Source organism: Raphanus sativus, chromosome 9 (genome assembly GCF_000801105.2).
Source record: "Raphanus sativus cultivar WK10039 chromosome 9, ASM80110v3, whole genome shotgun sequence".
Lineage (NCBI taxonomy): Eukaryota > Viridiplantae > Streptophyta > Magnoliopsida > Brassicales > Brassicaceae > Raphanus > Raphanus sativus.
The window spans coordinates 22262478-22283082 of record NC_079519.1 but is presented as its reverse complement, the minus strand read 5'-3'; the positions used below and the strand labels follow the sequence as shown (position 1 = coordinate 22283082).

The window sequence follows — 20605 nt, the reverse complement described above, 5'->3', positions numbered from 1 at the left end:
CTCGGAGCAGTAACGAGATCCTACCGAACTGATTAATATTTCGGTAGAAATTTGGAAAATATTTTCGGTTTTCGGTTTGCTATAGTTTATTCTTCTTAGTTTGATTAATATAAAAATAAATATACAATTTGTAAATAAATAATATAAAATAGTGAAAACTTATATCATTTTAGTTGTGAACAAATTAAATATTTGGAATATATTTATATTGTTTTCATTATTTCTTTATTAATTATGCATTTTTGTGATTAATAAAAAAAATTATCGAACTTCAAATGATGATGTTCAGTGTAAGAATTATTAGATAGTGAATAATTATAAAGTGGTAAATCAAATTATAGCAATCTAAAAAAAGATGACTTAAAATGTAAAAAGAATGACAATAAAACATATGTCAACAGATCTCTATTCCACATGTCATAAGAAGAGAGAAAAGTCTATATATATGTATATATATATATATATATATATATATATGTTTGAGAATTACCAATTAGGAAGATCTTAAGTAAATAGATTTTGAGTTCTGGAATATTATTTAAGTTTAGGAATTATCATGAATTCGTTGATAATTCATTTTATGTAATTGTGTATTAAATTATAAAAAGACAATTAATACTTAAAGTTATGATTAAATATTATTTCAGTGGTATTGGGATGAAAATAAATTAAAATTTTAAGAGGTAATTTATAAATATACTTCTATTTTAATAATATAGACGCCCACCTGAGCAAAACTCACCGAGAGTATCAAAGCACTTTAAATTAAAATTATAAGAGGTAATTTATAAATATACTTCTATTTTAATAATACAGACGCCCACCTAAACAAAATTCACTGAGAGCATCAAAGCACATTCCCACACAAACAAACAACAACAATAGCAGCTAACCATACCCGCATATCCAAAACGAGCATTTATTAGATCAGGATATGGCCTGTACAAGATGCCCAACCAAGCAAAACACGACGCAAAACCACTGTACTCCTAACCTAAGCCCATCCTGCACACAATTGCTTTGCACACCCCCACAAAAGGTTTAAGCAAACTGATGTGGTGCTGGGATGTGAACGAAGACTGAACACTAGATGTGGCGATCAAAGACACGAGAACCGCCACACATCCAAAGCCGTCGAGAACCGACGAACTTAAATTGGTGATGTTAGAGCTATCACTTGCCACGGCAAATACATGAATAAGAACAAGGGCACAAACCCGAGCAAAACCCTTGACTCCAACATCACGAACGAGCCACCGCCAATAGGAGAACCAAAGGTGAGAAGTCCACACGCGCAGACACTGAAGCAGCATAGACGACCACTGTTTAACCGGCTAACAAAACTTTCACGAGCCGGCCACTGAGGTCGAGCACCAACCCACCTGCGTGCTCAAACCCACAACTCGTCGCCGTGGTAATATGATCCACCAGCACACACCACAGTAGAAGAGAGAAACCCATGCTCGATTGAAACGAAAACCGAGAATCACCATTTCGTGCTCGATGACTCCTTGGATCCAAAGCAGCGAACCGCCAATGACCCAGAGAAGCCTCGTCGTCTCTCCCACACGCGGATAGAAAGAATCTATACGAGATCTAAAGAGAAAATTGATCTCGAAGATCAACCAAAAAAGCTGACTGCAGTTTACCACTAACTGTCCGTCCTCTTCGTTGACGGTCCAAAAAAGGAAGAGACCACCATAAGATGAAGCACTTCTGCAGCGGAGCATTCTTCGAAGCCAAACTCTATCTCACGATGCCACTCATATTGAAAAAGAAAAGAGATAGAGCCGACAATAAAATGAGATAGCCGGTATGCGCCGTCATGACTGTAAATAAGCGATGACGTTTCGGGAAAAAAGATATGAGAAAATGAGGAGAAAAAACAGTATTATGGTCAATCAAAAATTTTTGTGGATAATTTTTTTTTATAGTGACTGATCCATCCCAAAATATAGTTGAAACCACTAGACCATCAGTGATATCTTTGTAATTTTTATTTTTGAATAATAACAGTTCGTTTGACAAGAAGTTGGTTGTGAAGTTTTTGCCAATAGTCTTCTAATCGAATAGATTAAAGAGAGTACAAATAAAATAAAAACAAACAACCACGTGAGGATCATGAGATGTGGACGAGGAAAATCGTCAAACTTTGAGATAATCTTTGATTAGGTGTGTGTGCACTCCTTAATTTCAGAACCTTCTTCTTTCCTTTGTCTTAATCATTTTTATTTATCTTTCTGTATTTTTTTTTTTTTGGGAGCAAATCTTTCTGTATTTTCTAAAATTAAATAAAGAAAAGAAAAAACCCAAAAGAGAGGATATTGATCAAGTAAAAGAAAGAATTTTTGAAGAGAAAGCAAATCGATTCTATTCTATCTCTCACCTTATATATATAACCTCGTCTCTGTTTCCTATCCCGATACTCCTCTGGTTCTTTCCGAGAAAGTTTATCGTTTTCCGGGAAAAATTGTTTTCATCATCAATCAAACAAAAAAAAAACTCTGTTTTGACAAACTGGGTCTTCTCTTTTCTTTGTCAAGTCTGCACTTTTTTCTCATCTCTTTCGGGTATCATCGCAGAGAACTTATCGATCGCAACCTTAACCTTGTTTATCTCGTTTCGATCATAAAAACATACAAAACAACCCGTGAAATCAGCGCTCTCCACATAAATATATATATTAAAAAAACGACTTTTCTTTCTTCTCCAAGTTAACTCAGCAAATTTCGTTTTTTTTCTTGAGAAAAAAAGACAAAAAAAAAAGAAAAACATTTCTTGTCCGTAAATTGCGTTGCCCTTAAATTAAGCTGTCCTAACGTCAAAACTGGAACACTCGCTTGCGTGTCTTCCTCTTAAATTCCCCACCCATCTCTTTCTTCTCTCGTTCCTCTCTGTTTCTCTCTGTTTTTCAAAGAAGAATCAAGAAACCCAATCTCTCTCTTTCTCTCTCTCTCTCTCTCTAGAGACAAAGGAATCATGGTGTTTGGAAACGGGTCAATGAAAAAATCGAACCTTGACCGCTTCCTTCATTGCACAACACCTGTAGTGCCTCCCCAATCTCTCCCCAAGGTCTGTGAAACTTCCTCTGTTTCTCTCAATGGTTTTTTTTAATTTTTTTTTTGTTGCAGACGGAGGTTAGGAGTTTGAATCGGATTTGGCATCAATCAGAGAGAGAAAAGGTTGAGTTTTTCAGATTGAGTGATCTGTGGGATTGTTACGATGAATGGAGTGCTTATGGAGCTGGTGTTCCCATTCGTCTCACTAACGGCGAATCTCTTGTTCAATACTACGTTCCTTATCTCTCTGCGATTCAGATCTTCATCTCTCGCTCTTCACTGATCCGGTTAAGGTACTACACTTAGATCATGGAACCCTTTTGTTGTTGAGGGAAGTTCATATTTGAAAAGTTTGATCCTTTTTGATTAGGGATGAGTCTGAGTATGGGGAGAGCGAGACGAGAGATTCGTTTAGTGATTCATATAGTGAAGAGAGCGAAAGTGATAAGCTTTCAAGAAGTGCTGCTTCTGATGAAGGACTTGAGCATGACGCTATTCTACATCCTAACGATCGTTTGGGCTATCTTTATCTTCAACACTTTGAGAGATCAGCTCCTTATGCTCGAGTTCCTCTCATGGATAAGGTAACTAACTCTCTCAGTGCAGCCAGCTCCTCTCAGGTTATAATGATCTGATCATTCAATGTCACTTATTGAAATGGTTACAGATCAATGAGTTGGCTCGAAGGTACCCTGGATTGATGTCGCTGAGAAGCGTAGATCTTTCCCCGGCGAGCTGGATGGCTGTAGCGTGGTACCCTATTTACCATATACCAATGGGAAGGACCATCAAAGATTTGTCTACTTGTTTCCTCACTTATCACACTCTTTCATCTTCTTTCCAAGGTACTACTCTACTACTACAAATCTTCTCAGTCCTTTTGATGTGTTATGTCCTGGTCCAGGTCCAGGTCCGATCATGGATATAGACAAGTAAACATTGACCTAGAGAGTTTCCAATTTTTTTTCCAAAAAAGTTACATAAACACAAACTTCTAAATTTGTAAATAATATTTTTTATTATAATTTTTACTAAATCGTCTATAATCTCTAAAATCTCATAACCGGCCTTGGTTTATATCTTGGGAAAATGTAACAGTTATGGTCTTTTGATGTACAGATATGGAGCCAGAAGAGAATGGCGGGGAGAAGGAGAGGGCTCGGAAGGAAGGGGAAGGTGTAACTTTGCTTCCTTTCGGGTTAGCCACTTACAAGATGCAAGGCAATGTTTGGCTCTCGGAGGACCATCATGGTCAAGATCAAGAACGAGTTCTGTCGCTTCTAAGTGTTGCTGATTCTTGGCTAAAACAGCTGAGAGTCCAACACCATGACTTCAACTACTTTTCAAGAATGGCTCACCGATGATTTACAACTGTAGATTTGTTTTTATATATCTCATCTCTTTTTTTTTTGTTTTACATGTTTCTCTCAAGTGAAAAGGAGATTACTTTTTTTTTCCTTGGTCGCAATAACCATGTTTGAAGCAGCAGTAGCGGTTAAGAGGAGGCTCAAACCGCTCACTGAGCCTTTCCTTTAAAGGGGTTGCTGCGTTTTAAGGTGTAGAATAGGTTTTGTGTCCTATCTATGGGAGATGTCGTATATCATATGAAATGTTGATAAAGAGTGCTTCTTGTTTCTTGATAACATTGGGTCTTGTTCTTGTACTTCAGTAACATTTTAATGAAATAGTAATAACCATCTGATTATCTTTGTAATTGTTTTATGTCTTCAACCATTTATGTCTTTATTGATCAATGAATCACCTATCTAATTGTGCAATATCACCTTAAATAACCTTTTTTTTTTGACAACCTTAAATAACCTTAAATAACCATATATATGACCAATTATTATGTAATATAAAACATACCTAATCGACTACAGATTGACTAGATTGTGTAGATTGTATAGATTTCCAGTTAATCATTTATAACAAAAATAAAAATTCAATTTTCTTACAATCCAAGTGTTTAAATATATCTATCAATTTTGGTGTATTAATTTAAATTCATTTAGAATCAAGAAAGAGTATAAAATATAACTGAACTGGAATATTCAAATTTAAATATGCAAATACATCGAGTATTCATACTTTAAAATATTAAAGCAAAAAATTGAATATTTTAATTTATTTTAGTTTAATTTCGGTTGGATTCATAAACTAAGATATAAAAATTATTCAGATATATTTGTGATTATTTGATTAATATCTCTCTCTGTTAATTCTGTTTGATTCAGTTCTGTCAAATCTTTAAAACAATTTGGAAAAAGTGGGACCTTTTGAGGACAAGATCGTCAAACATGTGGCGTAGAGAAACTAAAGATTGTGGACCTTGTACTGTAAAATTGACTTCATGGAGTTGTCAAGTGTTTGGCCCCTCCACCGATTTTTCTAGACCTACTTGTATATACTCCATATTGTTTATCTTTTGTTTATTTAATAAAACGAATCATATGCTAACAATTAGAAAGGAAACTTATTACGTGGTAGGCACATTTCATTTTCCCGTAATAAATAATACTAAGTGAGCTCTAATAGTTATTGATTATCTTCATTACTTGCAAACAGAGACAATCTATAGAATTGAAGAAAACGATTTTTGGGGGTTTCTTCTTGACCTGAATTCACGTTGTCGATGTTCTGAAAACTCAAAGAGGTACTAATTCCGAAAATGACCAATACTTTTAATTTAAATTTTCACTAGACCTTGACCCGCCCGACCAGACGGGTATTTATTTTCTGTTTTTAAATTTGTGTTTATATTAGATGATGAATTTGTAATATTTGCACATAAATTCCGATTGAAAATTAATTTTTGCAGTTATAATAAAACTTAAAGTTAAAAGCTTAATAAAATATTTTGATACATAATTTAAATTTTTTAATAAAAATAATATAGAGGTGGGTCATATTTTTTTCCAATTTCAAAATCTTAGCATCCCAATAAAATAAATTTATAAATACATAAAATATATAAACCATATTTGGAACAATATTTCTATCAAAATAATTTTGTTAAAGAAAAATAATTTAGCGATGTTGTTGTTTATTTCTAGAGTTTGATCCGTGACCGTATAAATATTTGCTTTCATTTTAAATTTTTATTTGTACTAATGGTATAATATATATATATATATATATATATTTAAATTAAAATGTATTACATAATTATTAATAAAACATTTTAAAACATAACAATTTTATTTATTACGTTGAATAATTATATTTTGTGATTTTGATCGTCTATTATATCACAGTGTATCATATAAACAAATCCAACATTTATAACTTATTATATTTATATTATGAAACCATTATACTAATAATATATGAATAAATTATTTTATATTTTATTTATATATTATATAAATTGATTATGATGTGTGATTTTTATTTTATTATTTATACCAATAAATATTAAAAATATTTAACATGTTAAAATGAAGTATATTGGAAATATATTTTCGTAAATATTTGATTAAGAAAATCTATTATTTAAATTAAAGAAATACATTAAATGCTTAAATCTATTATTTAAATTAGGAAAAGATAAGCATACTTAAATATATGTTCAATAAAGACAAGTATACTTAAATATAGGAAAATACAAGCATACTTAAATATAGATTCAATAAAGACAACTATAATTAAGAAAAATGTATTTACAAATCAGAAAAGACAACTATAAATAAGGAAAATTAATTTATTACTTCAGTGACATTTTAATGTAAATAACTTCAAAAACTTAAGGGCATTTTCAAAGTGTACTTCTATTTTAATAATATAGATTTTATGCCGACCACTACTTAATTTTCTTTTTCGTTACTAATATATGATTATACCGTTAATAGTAAGGACCGGTTTAGAGATAATGCTCACATGTGGTAGGAGTTAGGACATATTTCTTTTTGTTAAAAATATTCACACATATATATGACATATTTAAATTTTTTGAACATGATCCATGTTTTTTTTTGGAGCTGGGCCCTGTTAGTTATTGCTTTTTCTTGTCATCAACCCTGTTAGCTATTGTTGATAACGATAAAAATATGTTCGTATTTTTCTTTATTTAAAGTAGGTCAGACATAAAATTCTAAATCTAAACCAAACTCAAACAAAAAAAAAGTCTGATACATATCTAGTCCGAAATATGAAAGGTATCCGAATGGATTTTTTAGGATGATATGAAACATATCAGAACCCGAACAGAACATCGATCCGAATGTCCAATAATCACAAATATAAATATTTAAAACCCAAATATGTATCAAATATTCAATTATATATGTCTTTTAAAGTGGTATCTAAAAATAAGTATTTAAATTTTAAGTAAGTACCTAACTATTCAATTATATAAATACATATTTATTTTTATTGTTTTTTAATATTAGATTTAACTTCGGATATATTCAATCTGAACCAATATAACCCGAATGTGAATGATATATTGTTACTTTATACGTTTTAGTATGTGATACAAATTAGAACCAAAAATGATGTGTCATATTCGAATCCGACCCGAACTTACACATTTACCAAAATTAAACCTAGGATATAATATAAATTAGGACCAAAATTTAAAATAACCGATCTGTAAAAAATCAAACTGAACTCGATCTGAAAATAAATACCAAAGTTTAAACTAAAACTGATAAAGTATTCATACGAATTTAAAATTTTAATATCAGAAAAACTGAAACTAAACACGATTCAAACAAAAATTTTGAGTATCTGAAAATATAAAAATTACAATTATATGTATTGACTATTTAAGATAATATCTATAAAATATTCAATGTACATGAAAATATCCAAATTATCTAAAAATAACCACAAGTAACTATTTGAAAATAGCAAGAACACTCAAAACACTAGAAATATTCAAAATATCTACATGTTTTTCACCTAAATGTTCAAATCTAACCAATTTTTATGTTATTATATATCAGGTATTTAATCATACATAATTCAACTATACATTACTTTCTCTATTATCAATAATTTTTAACTAATAGCAATTCAATAAGGTCAATTATTTTTTAGAAGTTTAAAATTTTTTCATAGAAAACATAAAATATCTATAGTTATATTAATATTTTTTCTCAAACTCTATCTTAAGAAACCGGAGGGAGTATACATATTTGTTATTGTTAAATTTTGAGAATGTAAAGTTATATTTAAATTATTTTTGATTCTTAGATAATTTAACTAAATATTTGAACTTGGAGTTATCTGAACCAAAATTTATAAATAATCCGATATAAGCAAAGCACGTTCCTAAAACTCCTAACCAGTTATATCGGACCAAGTAATCGAGAGAGCACGACCCACAGGAACTGTTGAGGGGTCGATCTTGACGTAGAAATATTTCTTCCTCCAATCATCATCACTACCGGAGGACTTAAAAAGACCGAGCCTAGGACGACAAGGAAGGTAGTAGGTACCGCTGCCACCATCCTTACTAGAGCTCTCCTTGATCGTATAAAGACTCATCAACTCGGTTAGCCCAACAGCGACCCCTTCTTCCTTGGCCTTGGTGATGAAACCATTTATCACCGGGATAACAGAGGGACAGAGCTGAGAGAGGGCCAGCTGGTAATGGTCAAGAAGATCTAACAAAAGGTCTGGGAGCGGAAACCGGAGGTGGCATTTAGAGATATATTTCTCATGAATGCAAAACCAACCCTCCGGGGCGGTTTCAGGGGGTTCGTCGGAGGAACAAACCCTGGCCAACTCCTTTTGACCGTAAGCTTGAACCATGAGGTTAACAACCTCTTGGATCTTCAATGAAGAAGGCGAGTTAGGTCCCACAGAGGCACTCCCACCAGAAGCATCCTTCTTCTTCACCCGCTTGGAGACCCTTCCTGCAATTGAGTCTTTGGCTTCTTTCTTGTCTCTTTTCATTTTCTCACCGATCTCCTGTTTAACTTTCATTAAACGTTTGCCGGAGGTAGAAATTCCGGTCTCGCCGGAACCTTCTTTCGGAGGATCCATTAAAGAGAGAGGTAAGGAGAATCGAAAGGGAAAAGGTGGAACAAGCTAACTAGATCTCTTAGGAACTAAGAACTCTAAGAACTTCGCAGAGGATCAATGGTGAATCGAAGGATGAAAGTAAAAAAAAAAAAAACAAACGCAGTAAAATAAAAGAGTGGAGGAGGAGTTACCTTGAAAACCGAGTGGAGGCGTGGAGAATATGGACAGCGGCAGTTAATGCTAGCTACTTTATATCTTGTCAAGTCTCGATAATCGGAGCGAATATTTCAAAAAAACCTCTTTCATCCGAGCCGTTGATTTCATCAAAAGAAATCTAAACCGTCAATTCAAGCGAATCATATCTTCGTTGAATATAGATAGTAATCATTATCTCAACAGAAAAGATTGAGGTCCAACGGCTAGGTTAAGCTCCCGAGTAAGAAGTCTTATCTCGAAAGCTGGGGGCAACTGTTGGGCCCGAATATGGCCCGCTAGCTGATAGTAAAACTAAAACAAGTATTGGGCCGAGTCAAAGCCCAACACGTTTCGGAGACCTAAACAGAGGTCTAATGCGGAGCCGGAGGCTGAAAGCTAAGGGCAATCTTCGAAGAGATCACGATGAAGAGGAAGCTCACGTCGTAACAGAAGGAGCGCATGACCTGGTCAAAGGGAAGCTATCACGGATTCCTCAACAAACGGAGAAGATCTCGGGAACCAGTTGGCTACGATCAAGCGGGACCTGAGGCTATTTAAAGAGAAAGAAACTCAAGAAAAATGGAATCCAACTTTTATTCATTTTCACGATTATTCATATCAATTCTAAGGCATTTTTGCTATCTTTGTAATCGTCAAGAGAAACATCTTTGTAAACACATATTCTTTACCCAAAATCATCAATAAAAGCATTCATTCATCTTTTAAGTTCTTACGGGATTCAGTCCACGATTATCTTCCCTAATCCTTTCCTAAACTATAACCTGACCTAAAATCAGGAGGTGAGTTTAATCCCTCACAAGGTGTAGGTTTCAATTCCTGGAGAAGACATAATTATGCAAATTAATGTAGAGACGGCTTACAAGAGATTTGCAGTATAGTGCAAAGAGTACCATCAAGAGTGGATCTGATATAACGGCTTAAGTGATTCAGTTAGACGTGAATCCTCATAAGGCAAGTAAAATTATCCGCTGTAGATTTGTCTGTGATATTTCCGGAGTTTTTAATCTTCTATATATTAAAAGGGATGCATTTGTCTTAAATGCTTTCACATTAGCTTTGACACGTGGCGGCTTGAGAAGAGTTTTAGAACCATGAATCTGACGTGACGAGTTTATAGAGCTTCTCACAGAATTTCTTTTTTACTACAAAATATAGTTTCCTTATTTACGATTATGGAAAAGACGATAAATTTTTTTGAAAAACAAAGCTCACATTCGAGTTTGTCCTGATTGCAATCAACGCCATGATTATCTAACCATGTTGGTTTCGCAAATAGCATGCATGTTCTTCGATCGTAGGCAAAGCCATGATTAACAATGCATATTATGTAACTTTACTTAGTATTGTGCATGTTGCTTTGCTACAAAGTACTCTTGCACAAATTCCTGCCTCAGATCGAATTGCACTGCTTTTAGGATGTTACGGTATTATATATTGTGTATGTTTTGTATGTTACTCTCTCACATTGGCAAGCAGTGTATAGAAGATAGACTAACATTATTGCGTATACATTTCTTATAATATTAATCGAGAAAACAGTAATCTATCTTTTAAAGACAGTCTCATAAGCATGTAAGTACTGTTAATTTTTTTCTCTATAGCCAACGGAGAAGACAGTGTTTGTGTCTTACTGGAGTAAAGTTATCCAATTTTTTTTGATGTTATATATATTTATGTTCTTTACGTGAGTGTTTGTTCATGTACCTAATTTTTTTTGTTTTGAAGAGAACGAAAATTAGCAATAGCCGTAGATCAAAATTATATTGTTATGATTAATAATATTAAACCAACATCAAAAATTGTACCGTTTAATCCAATTAAACCAACCGTCTGCGTGTAGCTTTGGACAATATTTAATTGTCTTGAGTGATTAGAAAAGTTAATTAATGATACTAAATGGCATAAATTTGTCATATGAGTGATTGCCAAGATAAAAATATATGCCACTCAATTCTAGATTTTTGAATATACAATGCGACTTGAAAGAAAAGCATAGTAAATATATATAAGACTGGGTCTCCCATTCATTTTATTCATTCACCAAACCCGAAACCATAGAAATTTATCTCATTCTCCTATAATGGATTTGATTACTTCTCTGACTGATTTGAAACAATTCCAGTCAATGTAGAAGATTAGGGTGAAGATCATACGTTTGTGGAAGCCGTATTCTACTGGTAGTGGTCTAACCATTGAAATGGTTCTTATCGACTCCAAAGTAGGCATCTTTACTCTTCACCTGAATAAATTTTATAAATTTCGTCTACTTTATTTAAGCATGTCTAAGTTTCAAGTTTTTTTTATTTTCGTATGTTGTGAAGATGTTTTACGCATGACCAATTAAAAAATATATGTTGAAATATAATGTTTGATTGTTAAAAATTAATTAGGCTTATGTTTTACACATTGTAAGAATTAAATTCAGCATGCTCAATGTGTAGATGTATTAATGTTATTTTTTATGAATATAATTTTTTCCAACTGTTTACATATATAATTTAATTGTCATTTAAAACAAAATATTTTGTAATGACTAAGTATATTTTATTTTAAGAATTGAAACTTTCATTTGTTATATGAACAAACATCTATTTCAATATTAATTAACGGTATATGCACATTGAAGTTAGCACTTATATAACTAAATATTCACTGCAAGTGAGGATTCTAGATCATGCGTAATATAGAATATAATTATTTAAAAATCTTCATTTCACCACTAACCAAATTGTAGTAAAATGAATTTTTATACAAGCATTTCTTTGTTTTCTTCAATAGTTATATAAATTTGATTTTATTATGAATTTGTTCATAATTTATAATATGAAACAATTGGTTTACATTAGAATTGTCTAAATTTCATATAATATGAAACCAAATAAATACAAATAGTCTTTAGTTTATAAAAAAAAAATCAAAAATCTCAACCATTTTAACCGAACAAACAAAAATAAATATGAATTTAGAATGTATTTATATCATAAGATCTTAAAACCCGAAAACAACCCAAAACCAAACTGATATCCAAAATAAACATACATAACGTCTTAATATCTTAAAAATAATCACATCCCATACAAGGCACGGATCATATCCTTGTAACATAGTATATCCAAGATTAAAAGAAATTATAACCTTAACTATTTAGACCTAAATTTCAGAATACTTAAAATTAGAAAAAATAGAAATAATAATATATTTCAAGTGCATTGTATAAGTTAAAGTTAGTTCGTACATTGGAACAGAACCAATACAATTCACTAAAAAAGTTACAAAACCAACTACACTGAAATTTCATCTACTTGTTTCATCGTAATTAAATTGAATTGCTGGACCAATTAAATACCTTATCTTGTTTAGATATTGATCTCGGTTTTATGTAACACTCAGGAGGAGATAATAATTAATATACAAGAATAGTTCACATTACGTCTTATCTAATAGAATCAACTATAAACTACTAACCATACCACAGAGAAATGAAAAGAGCACAAACGTCTAACAGCCCCCCACCTCCAAGATATTTAATAGAAAATAATAGAGAGTTCAACAACCAACAAGACACGAACACTTGATAGTACCAAAGTCAAATATGCGGTTTTGATATGTTTCCACTCGTAGTAGTTCTTCTGTTTATGCGCATCATACTTAGACCAACAACAGCGTTATCTGTTTGCATTATTTCTTTATCTTTTTTGGAAAAATGTTACCGAACATGTTCTCGTCCCATCATCATATGATGATCACAAACCTCATAATGGATTAGTTTCTATTTTTCTATTTTTTTGGTTCTGCTTTTGGTAGCCATTTTGGGGTCCATCTTAAGTCGGCATATGTTTTCTTTAAGAGCAAAATATACTGAAAACTTGGATAATCTTATAAAGAGTCTATAGAAACTAGAGTTATAGACAAAAGGTTATTATCTAATATAGGACTAGATTTACACCTGCTCTCTTGGTTTATAAATTTGTAGTTCAAAAAGTATATTTGAACTGAACCAAAAGTAATAGAGATTATAAATTATAATAATAGTATCAGGCTTCTAGAAATGTAAAAGAAAATACCAAAAAGATATTTGTAGTAGTATAGTACATGGAAGCCCTCGTAGTGGAAGACTTTTGAATCTGCTTACTAAGCACATTTTTGATGTTATCATTCTATTTCTCTCTATTATGAAAATATATTAGTAGTGTGTAGTACATGAGACTATGAGAGCCCTCATAGTGGAAGACTTTAGAATCCGTTTATTAAGAACATTCATGTATTATTCGATTTTTCTCTTCAAAACTGTGATTAAATTGAAGAATTTATTCGAAACCTACTCTTGATTTTTTTTACATCATAGAATCTTGAATATAATTGTGTAAAGAGATACTGTGATAAAAACTGTATAATTGTATTGAATAACGAAAATGTTGCAATGTATTTATACAACAATGAAAGTTATATCCTAATCCTAATGGTAGTTCTCTTATTAGCATGATCTAACTTATCTATTAGCAGTCAATCCTTATCTTAAGGTGAATCTTTATCCCAATAAGGTTCCCTAATAAATTGCTTTATTTTGAAAGTAATCATTTTGTTGCAACATTTTGGAAGTTAGAAATAGTATATGGTTAAAGAAGATTTTATTGTAAAAGAGTGTTTAGACTATAAAATAGAGGATTATTGACGCGTTTCATCAGTATTTCGAAGTCAAAATGACCGGACCAAACTGCCAAGTTTCATCAGTATTTTCTTTTGTATTTGGCGGTTTAGGCAACATTTACAAGTACCAGAGAACCTCTTCTCAAATCCTCAATCATGTCTGAAACTAAAACTAGAATAGAACCTATCTTTGTGGAAAATTATCTCCATATCAAGAATGTGATTCGATGCATGCGGTCGGGTCCGGATCCCCTTTAAAATCCTTCACTGGATCAGTGAGATATTTTGATAACATATATTTTAACGTGTCTGTCAGTGACCAAATACCACCTTTTTAGTCATTGTTTAATAGAGAACTAAGGTGATCTCACAATTTTAAGAAATAAAAATTGGGAATTTAATAGAGATATTGATGGGTGCCTTTTTTGTCATTTCCCACTGGACTAATACATAAGCCTCCTGCATTTTGTCGTCTTTGTTCCAACGAACTTGCAATACAAGTACCAGTAATAACTTTAGAACACTATTATGACGCATTGGTGACAGCCCCCATGTACTTGGATTCCCGTCATCATTCTATGTTTTTGTGATGTATTCCCAGCAGCTGATCAATGAGTGGCGATGCTTATTGGTTTCAAAGTAGACCAAAAGATTCTTATCTGTCTTTTGGTTTTGTGGGCTTTTGTGATTCATTTGTTCGAGTATATTAGACGTTTGGTACTGTCAAAACACACTATGTACTATCATATCCAAGACCTCTATCTTCCAAGTCTACAAGTTGATAAGTTCGGTTTTCTCACCAACATGTATGGTTAGAGACACTGACGAGCACAATACAGCCTAGCATGGTCCAATTGTCGTACCAAGTGGGATTGTCTCTGACTTGGCGCTATATATTTAGTGCAGTCCAGTTCCTATGGAACTATAGATCTGCAAGTAGTTTTAACCGCCAAAAAGTCAGCTGTGTCATGTTGAAGTTGATCCTGAGCTTCACAACTATTGACTGCGACAGGTTCAGGCATTACAGAGACTAAGAAGCAGGAGCAGCTAGTGCGTAGCAGATAGTGCGTATAGGAATGTGACTCTGATTTTAATGGAGAACGTCAAAAGTTTATATGCTGTTTCAGAGATGCCATTAATTTCTATCCAACCCTGGTAGCGTTGACAGAACTTTAGACTGTTCAAAAATCTTAATACCACTATTTGGATTCTCTTCCTGCCTTTCCACAAAATATTATGCACGTAACAACGATCTAGGGAAAACTACTAGAAAAAACCCACCTGTAATACAAGTCTCTAACAAAACGTGGGCACTACCAAACTAGTTAGCTAAGGCTTAGCACATACTGTAGTTGAGGAAAACACAAGGCTCTTTAACTTTCAAGTCCGGAGTCTACTTAGCTGGTACGAGAGCTCGACTTTGTTTTGAGAATCAGCCCTCCCGAAGAAGCCAGTGTCGTAGAGAAGGCAAATAAATTGTGGGAAGTTAGCAAGAAACTAGTTGTTTGATTTAAACATGCAGGAGGTTTAATATTATTCTCCTAGGATTTTACTAATCACAATCAGTCTTGTTAATAAGCGTTGATAAATAACTATAAAAATTATGTCAGGGGTTATTAGTTGCTTACACTGTCTAAAGAAGCTTTGAAGTTGGATTTCATGACTAGTACACACACGCCAATGAAGACAAGGAAGGCCAAGGCATGAAAGGAACAACAAATGATCGTCAATACACCAAGAAAGATAAGAAATAAAAAAGGTTCAATAGCACACAGAAACTCACAAAGAAGACTGAAGGATTCAGTGAACTAAGTATCTGGTGAAAACACTCCATCAAATCATTATTAGTTCTCGTTACTGAAGAAAAAACATGAACAGCTAAAAGTTGAGCCTGCAAAGAGAAAAGGTGTCATGTGCTATGAGCAGAGTATGATGATCATGGAAACAAAAGGGAATATGTTTGTTTACTCTCAAGCAGCCTTCTGTTCCTTGCTCAATGCAATCACGACTTTCTTCAGGATGACATCGATAGGCTGGTGTGCATTCTCCACCGCTTTTGAGATAGCTTGCCACTTCTCACCATGCTTCGGCTCACAAGCTACACATTTGGCAAGGACCTCCTTCTGGCTCTCTTCATTGCCATGTTGAAGTTCAAATTTGTAATACAGCGCCCAGAAATCACCAATATCTGGGGCGAGGGTCACAGCCCGTTTAAGCCACGCTCCGGCTTTCTCCACCTTCTTGTCTTGCCAGAAGAGCTTGGCAACAGCTGCAGTTACATGCGGGTCACGATCACACTTCTTCATAGCATCCATACTCTTTGTTTTCCGGCGAGGACGTGGTGCCATCTCGACATCCGCAGCCCAAAGGATACCACTCTGAGGACACTCTTGGAGAGCCTTTGACATCAGGTGCTCTGCCTCTTTCTTGTTGTCATGCTTGAGTTCAACACGAATAGCAGCTAACCATAGCTCATCCACATGAGGATTCTTCTTCCTAGCCGTGGTGAGAATAGCCCGAGCTTTGTTCAGCCCAGTCACTCTCTCTTCAAGATTAGCGAGCGCGAGCCACAGAGGTACACATTTTGGACAGTCCTTCAAACCAGATTCATAAGCCTTTCGGGCCTGTTCTAGATGATTGAACCGTTCCTCGAGCTGCCCAAGCATCAACCAGAGCTTGAAGAATCTTGGGAACTGCTCCAATCCTTCATTAATCAATCTCCTCTCCGCCTCTACGTCACCAAGTTCTCTCTCAACAATGGCTGATTTCATCCACACCCTCTCAGTCCCTCCTCTTTCCCTTGCTTTTGCTAGGAGCATTCTTGCCCTCTCCGGCTCCTTGTTCTCAAACTCCAGCTTGAAAGCAGCAAGCCAGATTTCCTCCGAGTTGGGAATTGCAGCATAAGCCTCTTGTAGAATAGCACGGGCTGCTGGAACATCTCCAGCAAGCCACTTCTCTTTAGCACCCATGAGCCAGAGAACTTCAGCTTGAGGGACATATGTCACAGCCTTACGCAACAAGGCGTCAAGGGACTCTTTACTCCCGTGGCTCTTTTCAAGCTGAGCCGCTTTAAGCCAGATACTTTTCTTGGTCAAGAATACAGTAAGAGAATGGGCATATATTGCTCTTGCAGTCTCAATGGAACCTCTCTTCTTGCACTCCTCTGCATCAGCAACCCAAGTTCTCTTTCTATCCTCTTCCTCAACTCCAATACCAATAGTGTTCTTGATAATTGCCTGGCATGTTGCGACAGACCCGGCTCTCTCAGATGCCTCAGCCTCATTCAGCCAATTTTCTCTGTCAATAACAACCCCTTCTCTCTGCAGAGCCTTTATACCCCTATCAATAATCTTCCCCACCATAGAGGTGTTCCCATTAGCTTCCTCAAGCTTAGCAGCTGTAATCCAAATAGCCGGCTCCTTAGGAAGTCCCAGTCTCGCTCGATTCAACACCTTCCTTGAATTATCATATGTCTCAAGCCTCGCAAGTGCCAACCACAGCTCCAGATGCAAAGGGCAGCACTCCACAGCCCTGTGAAGCAGAATCCTCGCATCTTCTTCATTAGCCAACTCAACCACAGCCTTCCATAGCCTCACCGAGTCTGGAATATGCTCCAGTCCCTTCCTCAGCACCCTACTCTTGTTCTCCTCGTCACGCTCCAGCTTTGCAGCCTCCAACCATAGCTTCACAGAATTGGGAATTAGCTTAACTCCCCTTGCAATCACCGCCTTTGCATCTTCTGGATTAGCCAACCTACAAGCTTCAAGCCAAACATCTTCGTTTTTCGGGCACTCCTCACAGCCCCTCTGAATAATAAGCCTAGCCGCTTTGATCTTCCCATCCATCTCCTCAACTCTAGCTGAGGCAATCCATCCATTGGGATTCTTCGGATTCGACTGAGTCAGACTCTTGTACAACAACCTCGCTCTGTTCCGATCGTAAATCTCCTCATCAGTAGTTTTCTTCATACTCTTCAAATCAGTCAAGTAACCTTTAGGATCCACAACAGTTTGCCCTGTAACATTATCCGACAACCTATCAAGCTTCAGAGACAGCACCGTACCTCTTCCCTCACCAACAGCAGTCAAGTCCGTCACGGGAGTCTGCCCCCACGGAGTCTCAGAACCACCAGCGGCTCTGCTCTTCGGATCCAACGCCATGACAAGCTCCTTCTCCTTCTTAGCCTTCTCCAAAAGAGTATCAGGAATAGGCACAAAGCTCTCAAACTTCTTCTTCTTGTTACGCAGCGAGTAATCCCCAATCTCGGGAATGCTATCCCACTCATCAGCAGACAAAGTATGCAACTTCCTCTTCAAATCAGCAAACTGCTCAGTAATCTTAGGGTTACTCGCTCTGTACTTCTCAATCTCCTCCTTGAGCTTCGCCTCCCTCCTGTCTTTCCTCCTCGAATCCATCCTCTGATCAATAGACTCCCAGATCGCATCAGCCTCCTTATCATCCTCATCGTACTCCGCATTAGCAAACAAACCAGCATCGTTCCCTTCAAACTCATCAAACTTCTGGTTCTCATCGTACCCCTTCTCCTCGGCCTCCTCATCCTCCTCCGCCTTCTCCGCCGGAGCAGGCGCCGCAGCCGCGGCAGCGGACCTATCGGGAAGATCGGGAGCGGCGCGAGCGGGACCGATATCGGAACGAGTGGTGAATCCCGTGGCGCCACGACCTAGACCGGCGACGTAATTCGACGGAGGCCTCGAATTGAGGAAATCGAGACGGGGCTTGGGGGGAACGGGAGGAGCGGAGGCGCTTTGCATCCCGCCGAGGAGAGGGACGTGGATGATCAGGGTGGAGAAACGAGAGACGCCGAGATCGGAGAGGAGGAGCGAATCGGGATTGGCGAGGAGGCTAGGGTTTCGTATGCGGAGGGAGTAGCGAAGGAGGGGTTGAGGGAGATCGGTGCGTTGGTGGATCAATTGTTCGAAGGCGGAGATGGTGGTCGCGTTAGGGTTCACGTCGATGGAGAGAGTATTCCCGTTCGGGATCGAGAGGAGCACCATCGTTTGTAACTTTTAGTCGATATGCTTTAAAAAAAAACTGAATGAAGAGAAATTAAGGGCGAGTTCGGCTTATAATAGACGAAACAGACGGTTTAGGCAAAAATTAAGGGCGAGCTCGGCTTATAATAGACGAAACAGTCGGTTTAAGCCAAGGCGGTTCAATATGTGTTAGTGGGCTTGGATACGGGCTCTTTTGAAGCCGTTCTTAACAATAACGCGAGCGCTCGGCTTATAAAGGACGAAACAATCGGTCGCATAATATATAGTAGTGGGCTATTTTGAGCCCGTTCTTGTAAAGCCTACTTGAAGTTTTAGAAACGACGACGTTTATTTTCGGAATTAATTTAAAAGAAAAAATGCGGTGAGCGTGATCGAACACGCGACCTTCAGATCTTCAGTCTGACGCTCTCCCAACTGAGCTATCCCCGCAAGTTGACTATTAAATACATGTTCCCTTTTAGATGTAATAACTCTTGTGCTTTAGGTCAATTGATAGATAAGTTTAGCTACTAACGTAGAAACATCTCTTAATACTACCATAAATATGGTTGTCAAAATCATCTAGCATGTTAGCATCTTAGTTCTGATCTGCTTCATAACCTCTTGGTTTGTAAGTGAATAACTAGACCATCAAGACATCAAAGTCTCTTCTAACGTTCCAAGAAGACCAAAAAAGTTATGAGCAAAAAGGCATATACTGATTGATATTGAAATATAACAGTTGCATTGTGTGTATATATAGAGATATTAGAGTATACCTCCGGGAAAATGTAGTTGGAATGTAGATTTAAGTTCGCAATAACAAGTGGTGAGACAGGAAACCTAGTGTAGATAGATAAACCCAATCCAGAGGTTCACCGAGAACCTGGAAATCGGAGAATCAGAACCTAGAAGATGACTACGAAGGTAGAAGAACCATCTCGAAGATATAAGATTCGGTGATGATGATGGTTGATGATGTTTGATGGATGATACCGTTTGAAAAAAAAAGCCATCTTTGTTCTTTACATTGATGGATGACAATGACTACGAAGGTAGAAGAACCATCTTGAAAATATAAGATTCAAGGCTTGAGACTCAAGCCATCTTTGTTCTTTACTTTGAGGACTTTGATACCGTTTGAAAAAAAGCCTAGTAACGTCCGTCCCTAACATGTCCAGGACGCCAGATTATGGCGGGTAGATGCAGAGGTGTATTTCCATCCTCATCCTGCTCCTCAATCAGATGATTATTCTTCCTATAATGTGTCTTGAAATACCTTGAAAGCAAAGGATCTGGCTTTCCCACTCTTTGCTGCAGTGTGAAACACGCAAAAGGGTTTCAAGCTTTACAGATGTGTTCTTTGCTTTCACTAATTCTAAATAACTTTCAAAACAAATCAAGCATGGTTTTACTGCAAGTCTGCAGCATTTTATTTTATTTTTGACAAAACAGAAAGTAGTGGTATGGATCACTTTCAGGCATGAGTTCACAATCCTCTTTGACTTTCTAATTCTATAGTTTTAATTATATTCTAGCTAGTTGTAATAGTTATAGATCAACCAACAGATTACTTTCATTTTCTTATATATGGAAATCGATCTATCAATTAATACTTAACTGATTATACGAATATAGATAGCAGACTAGCCATAGAGGACTTAGGATAATGTTCTTAAGTCTCTACGTGCTAGGCATTTTGTACAAGAAAAGGCT

The 20605-nt window shown here is 35.8% G+C and overlaps 2 protein-coding genes and 1 non-coding gene across 5 annotated transcripts; 1 reads left to right on the top strand and 2 right to left on the bottom strand.

The window, feature by feature from the left end:
* Positions 1–2351: 2351 nt before the first annotated feature.
* On the top strand, positions 2352–4773 carry LOC108825938 (uncharacterized). The gene is made up of 5 exons (XM_056995224.1): positions 2352–3072; positions 3132–3352; positions 3430–3643; positions 3727–3904; positions 4179–4773. The coding sequence occupies exons 1-5, from the start codon at positions 2980–2982 to the stop codon at positions 4421–4423; spliced, it is 951 nt and encodes a 316-aa protein (XP_056851204.1). The 5' UTR covers positions 2352–2979; the 3' UTR covers positions 4424–4773.
* A 10308-nt stretch (positions 4774–15081) lies between these two features.
* LOC108827519 (protein STABILIZED1) lies at positions 15082–18996 on the bottom strand. Of its 3 annotated transcripts, none has more exons than XR_001945688.2 (3): positions 15864–18996; positions 15679–15786; positions 15082–15558 (listed from the first exon to the last, which is right to left on the bottom strand). XR_001945688.2 is itself a non-coding variant. In XM_018600930.2 (2 exons), the coding sequence occupies exon 1, from the start codon at positions 18908–18910 to the stop codon at positions 15866–15868; it is 3045 nt and encodes a 1014-aa protein (XP_018456432.1). In that variant the 5' UTR covers positions 18911–18996; the 3' UTR covers positions 15082–15786; positions 15864–15865. The 3 variants fall into 3 exon arrangements, 1 of the variants encoding a protein (XP_018456432.1); XR_008938975.1 differs by having other exon boundaries at positions 15082–15599; positions 15680–15786; XM_018600930.2 differs by having other exon boundaries at positions 15082–15786.
* A 271-nt stretch (positions 18997–19267) lies between these two features.
* Positions 19268–19339, bottom strand: TRNAF-GAA (transfer RNA phenylalanine (anticodon GAA)). The gene has a single exon. It is a non-coding gene; the product is annotated as a tRNA-Phe (tRNA).
* Positions 19340–20605: the final 1266 nt, after the last annotated feature.

Bases quoted from the DNA above. Each gene is read 5' to 3' on its own strand.
- LOC108825938 (XM_056995224.1), top strand. From the start codon at position 2,980: ATGGTGTTTGGAAACGGGTCAATGAAAAAATCGAACCTTGACCGCTTC. The intron at 3,644-3,726 runs GTAACTAACTCT...AAATGGTTACAG, and splicing joins GAGTTCCTCTCATGGATAAG to ATCAATGAGTTGGCTCGAAG. The intron at 3,905-4,178 runs GTACTACTCTAC...TTTGATGTACAG, and splicing joins TCTTTCATCTTCTTTCCAAG to ATATGGAGCCAGAAGAGAAT.
- LOC108827519 (XM_018600930.2), bottom strand. From the start codon at position 18,910: ATGGTGCTCCTCTCGATCCCGAACGGGAATACTCTCTCCATCGACGTG.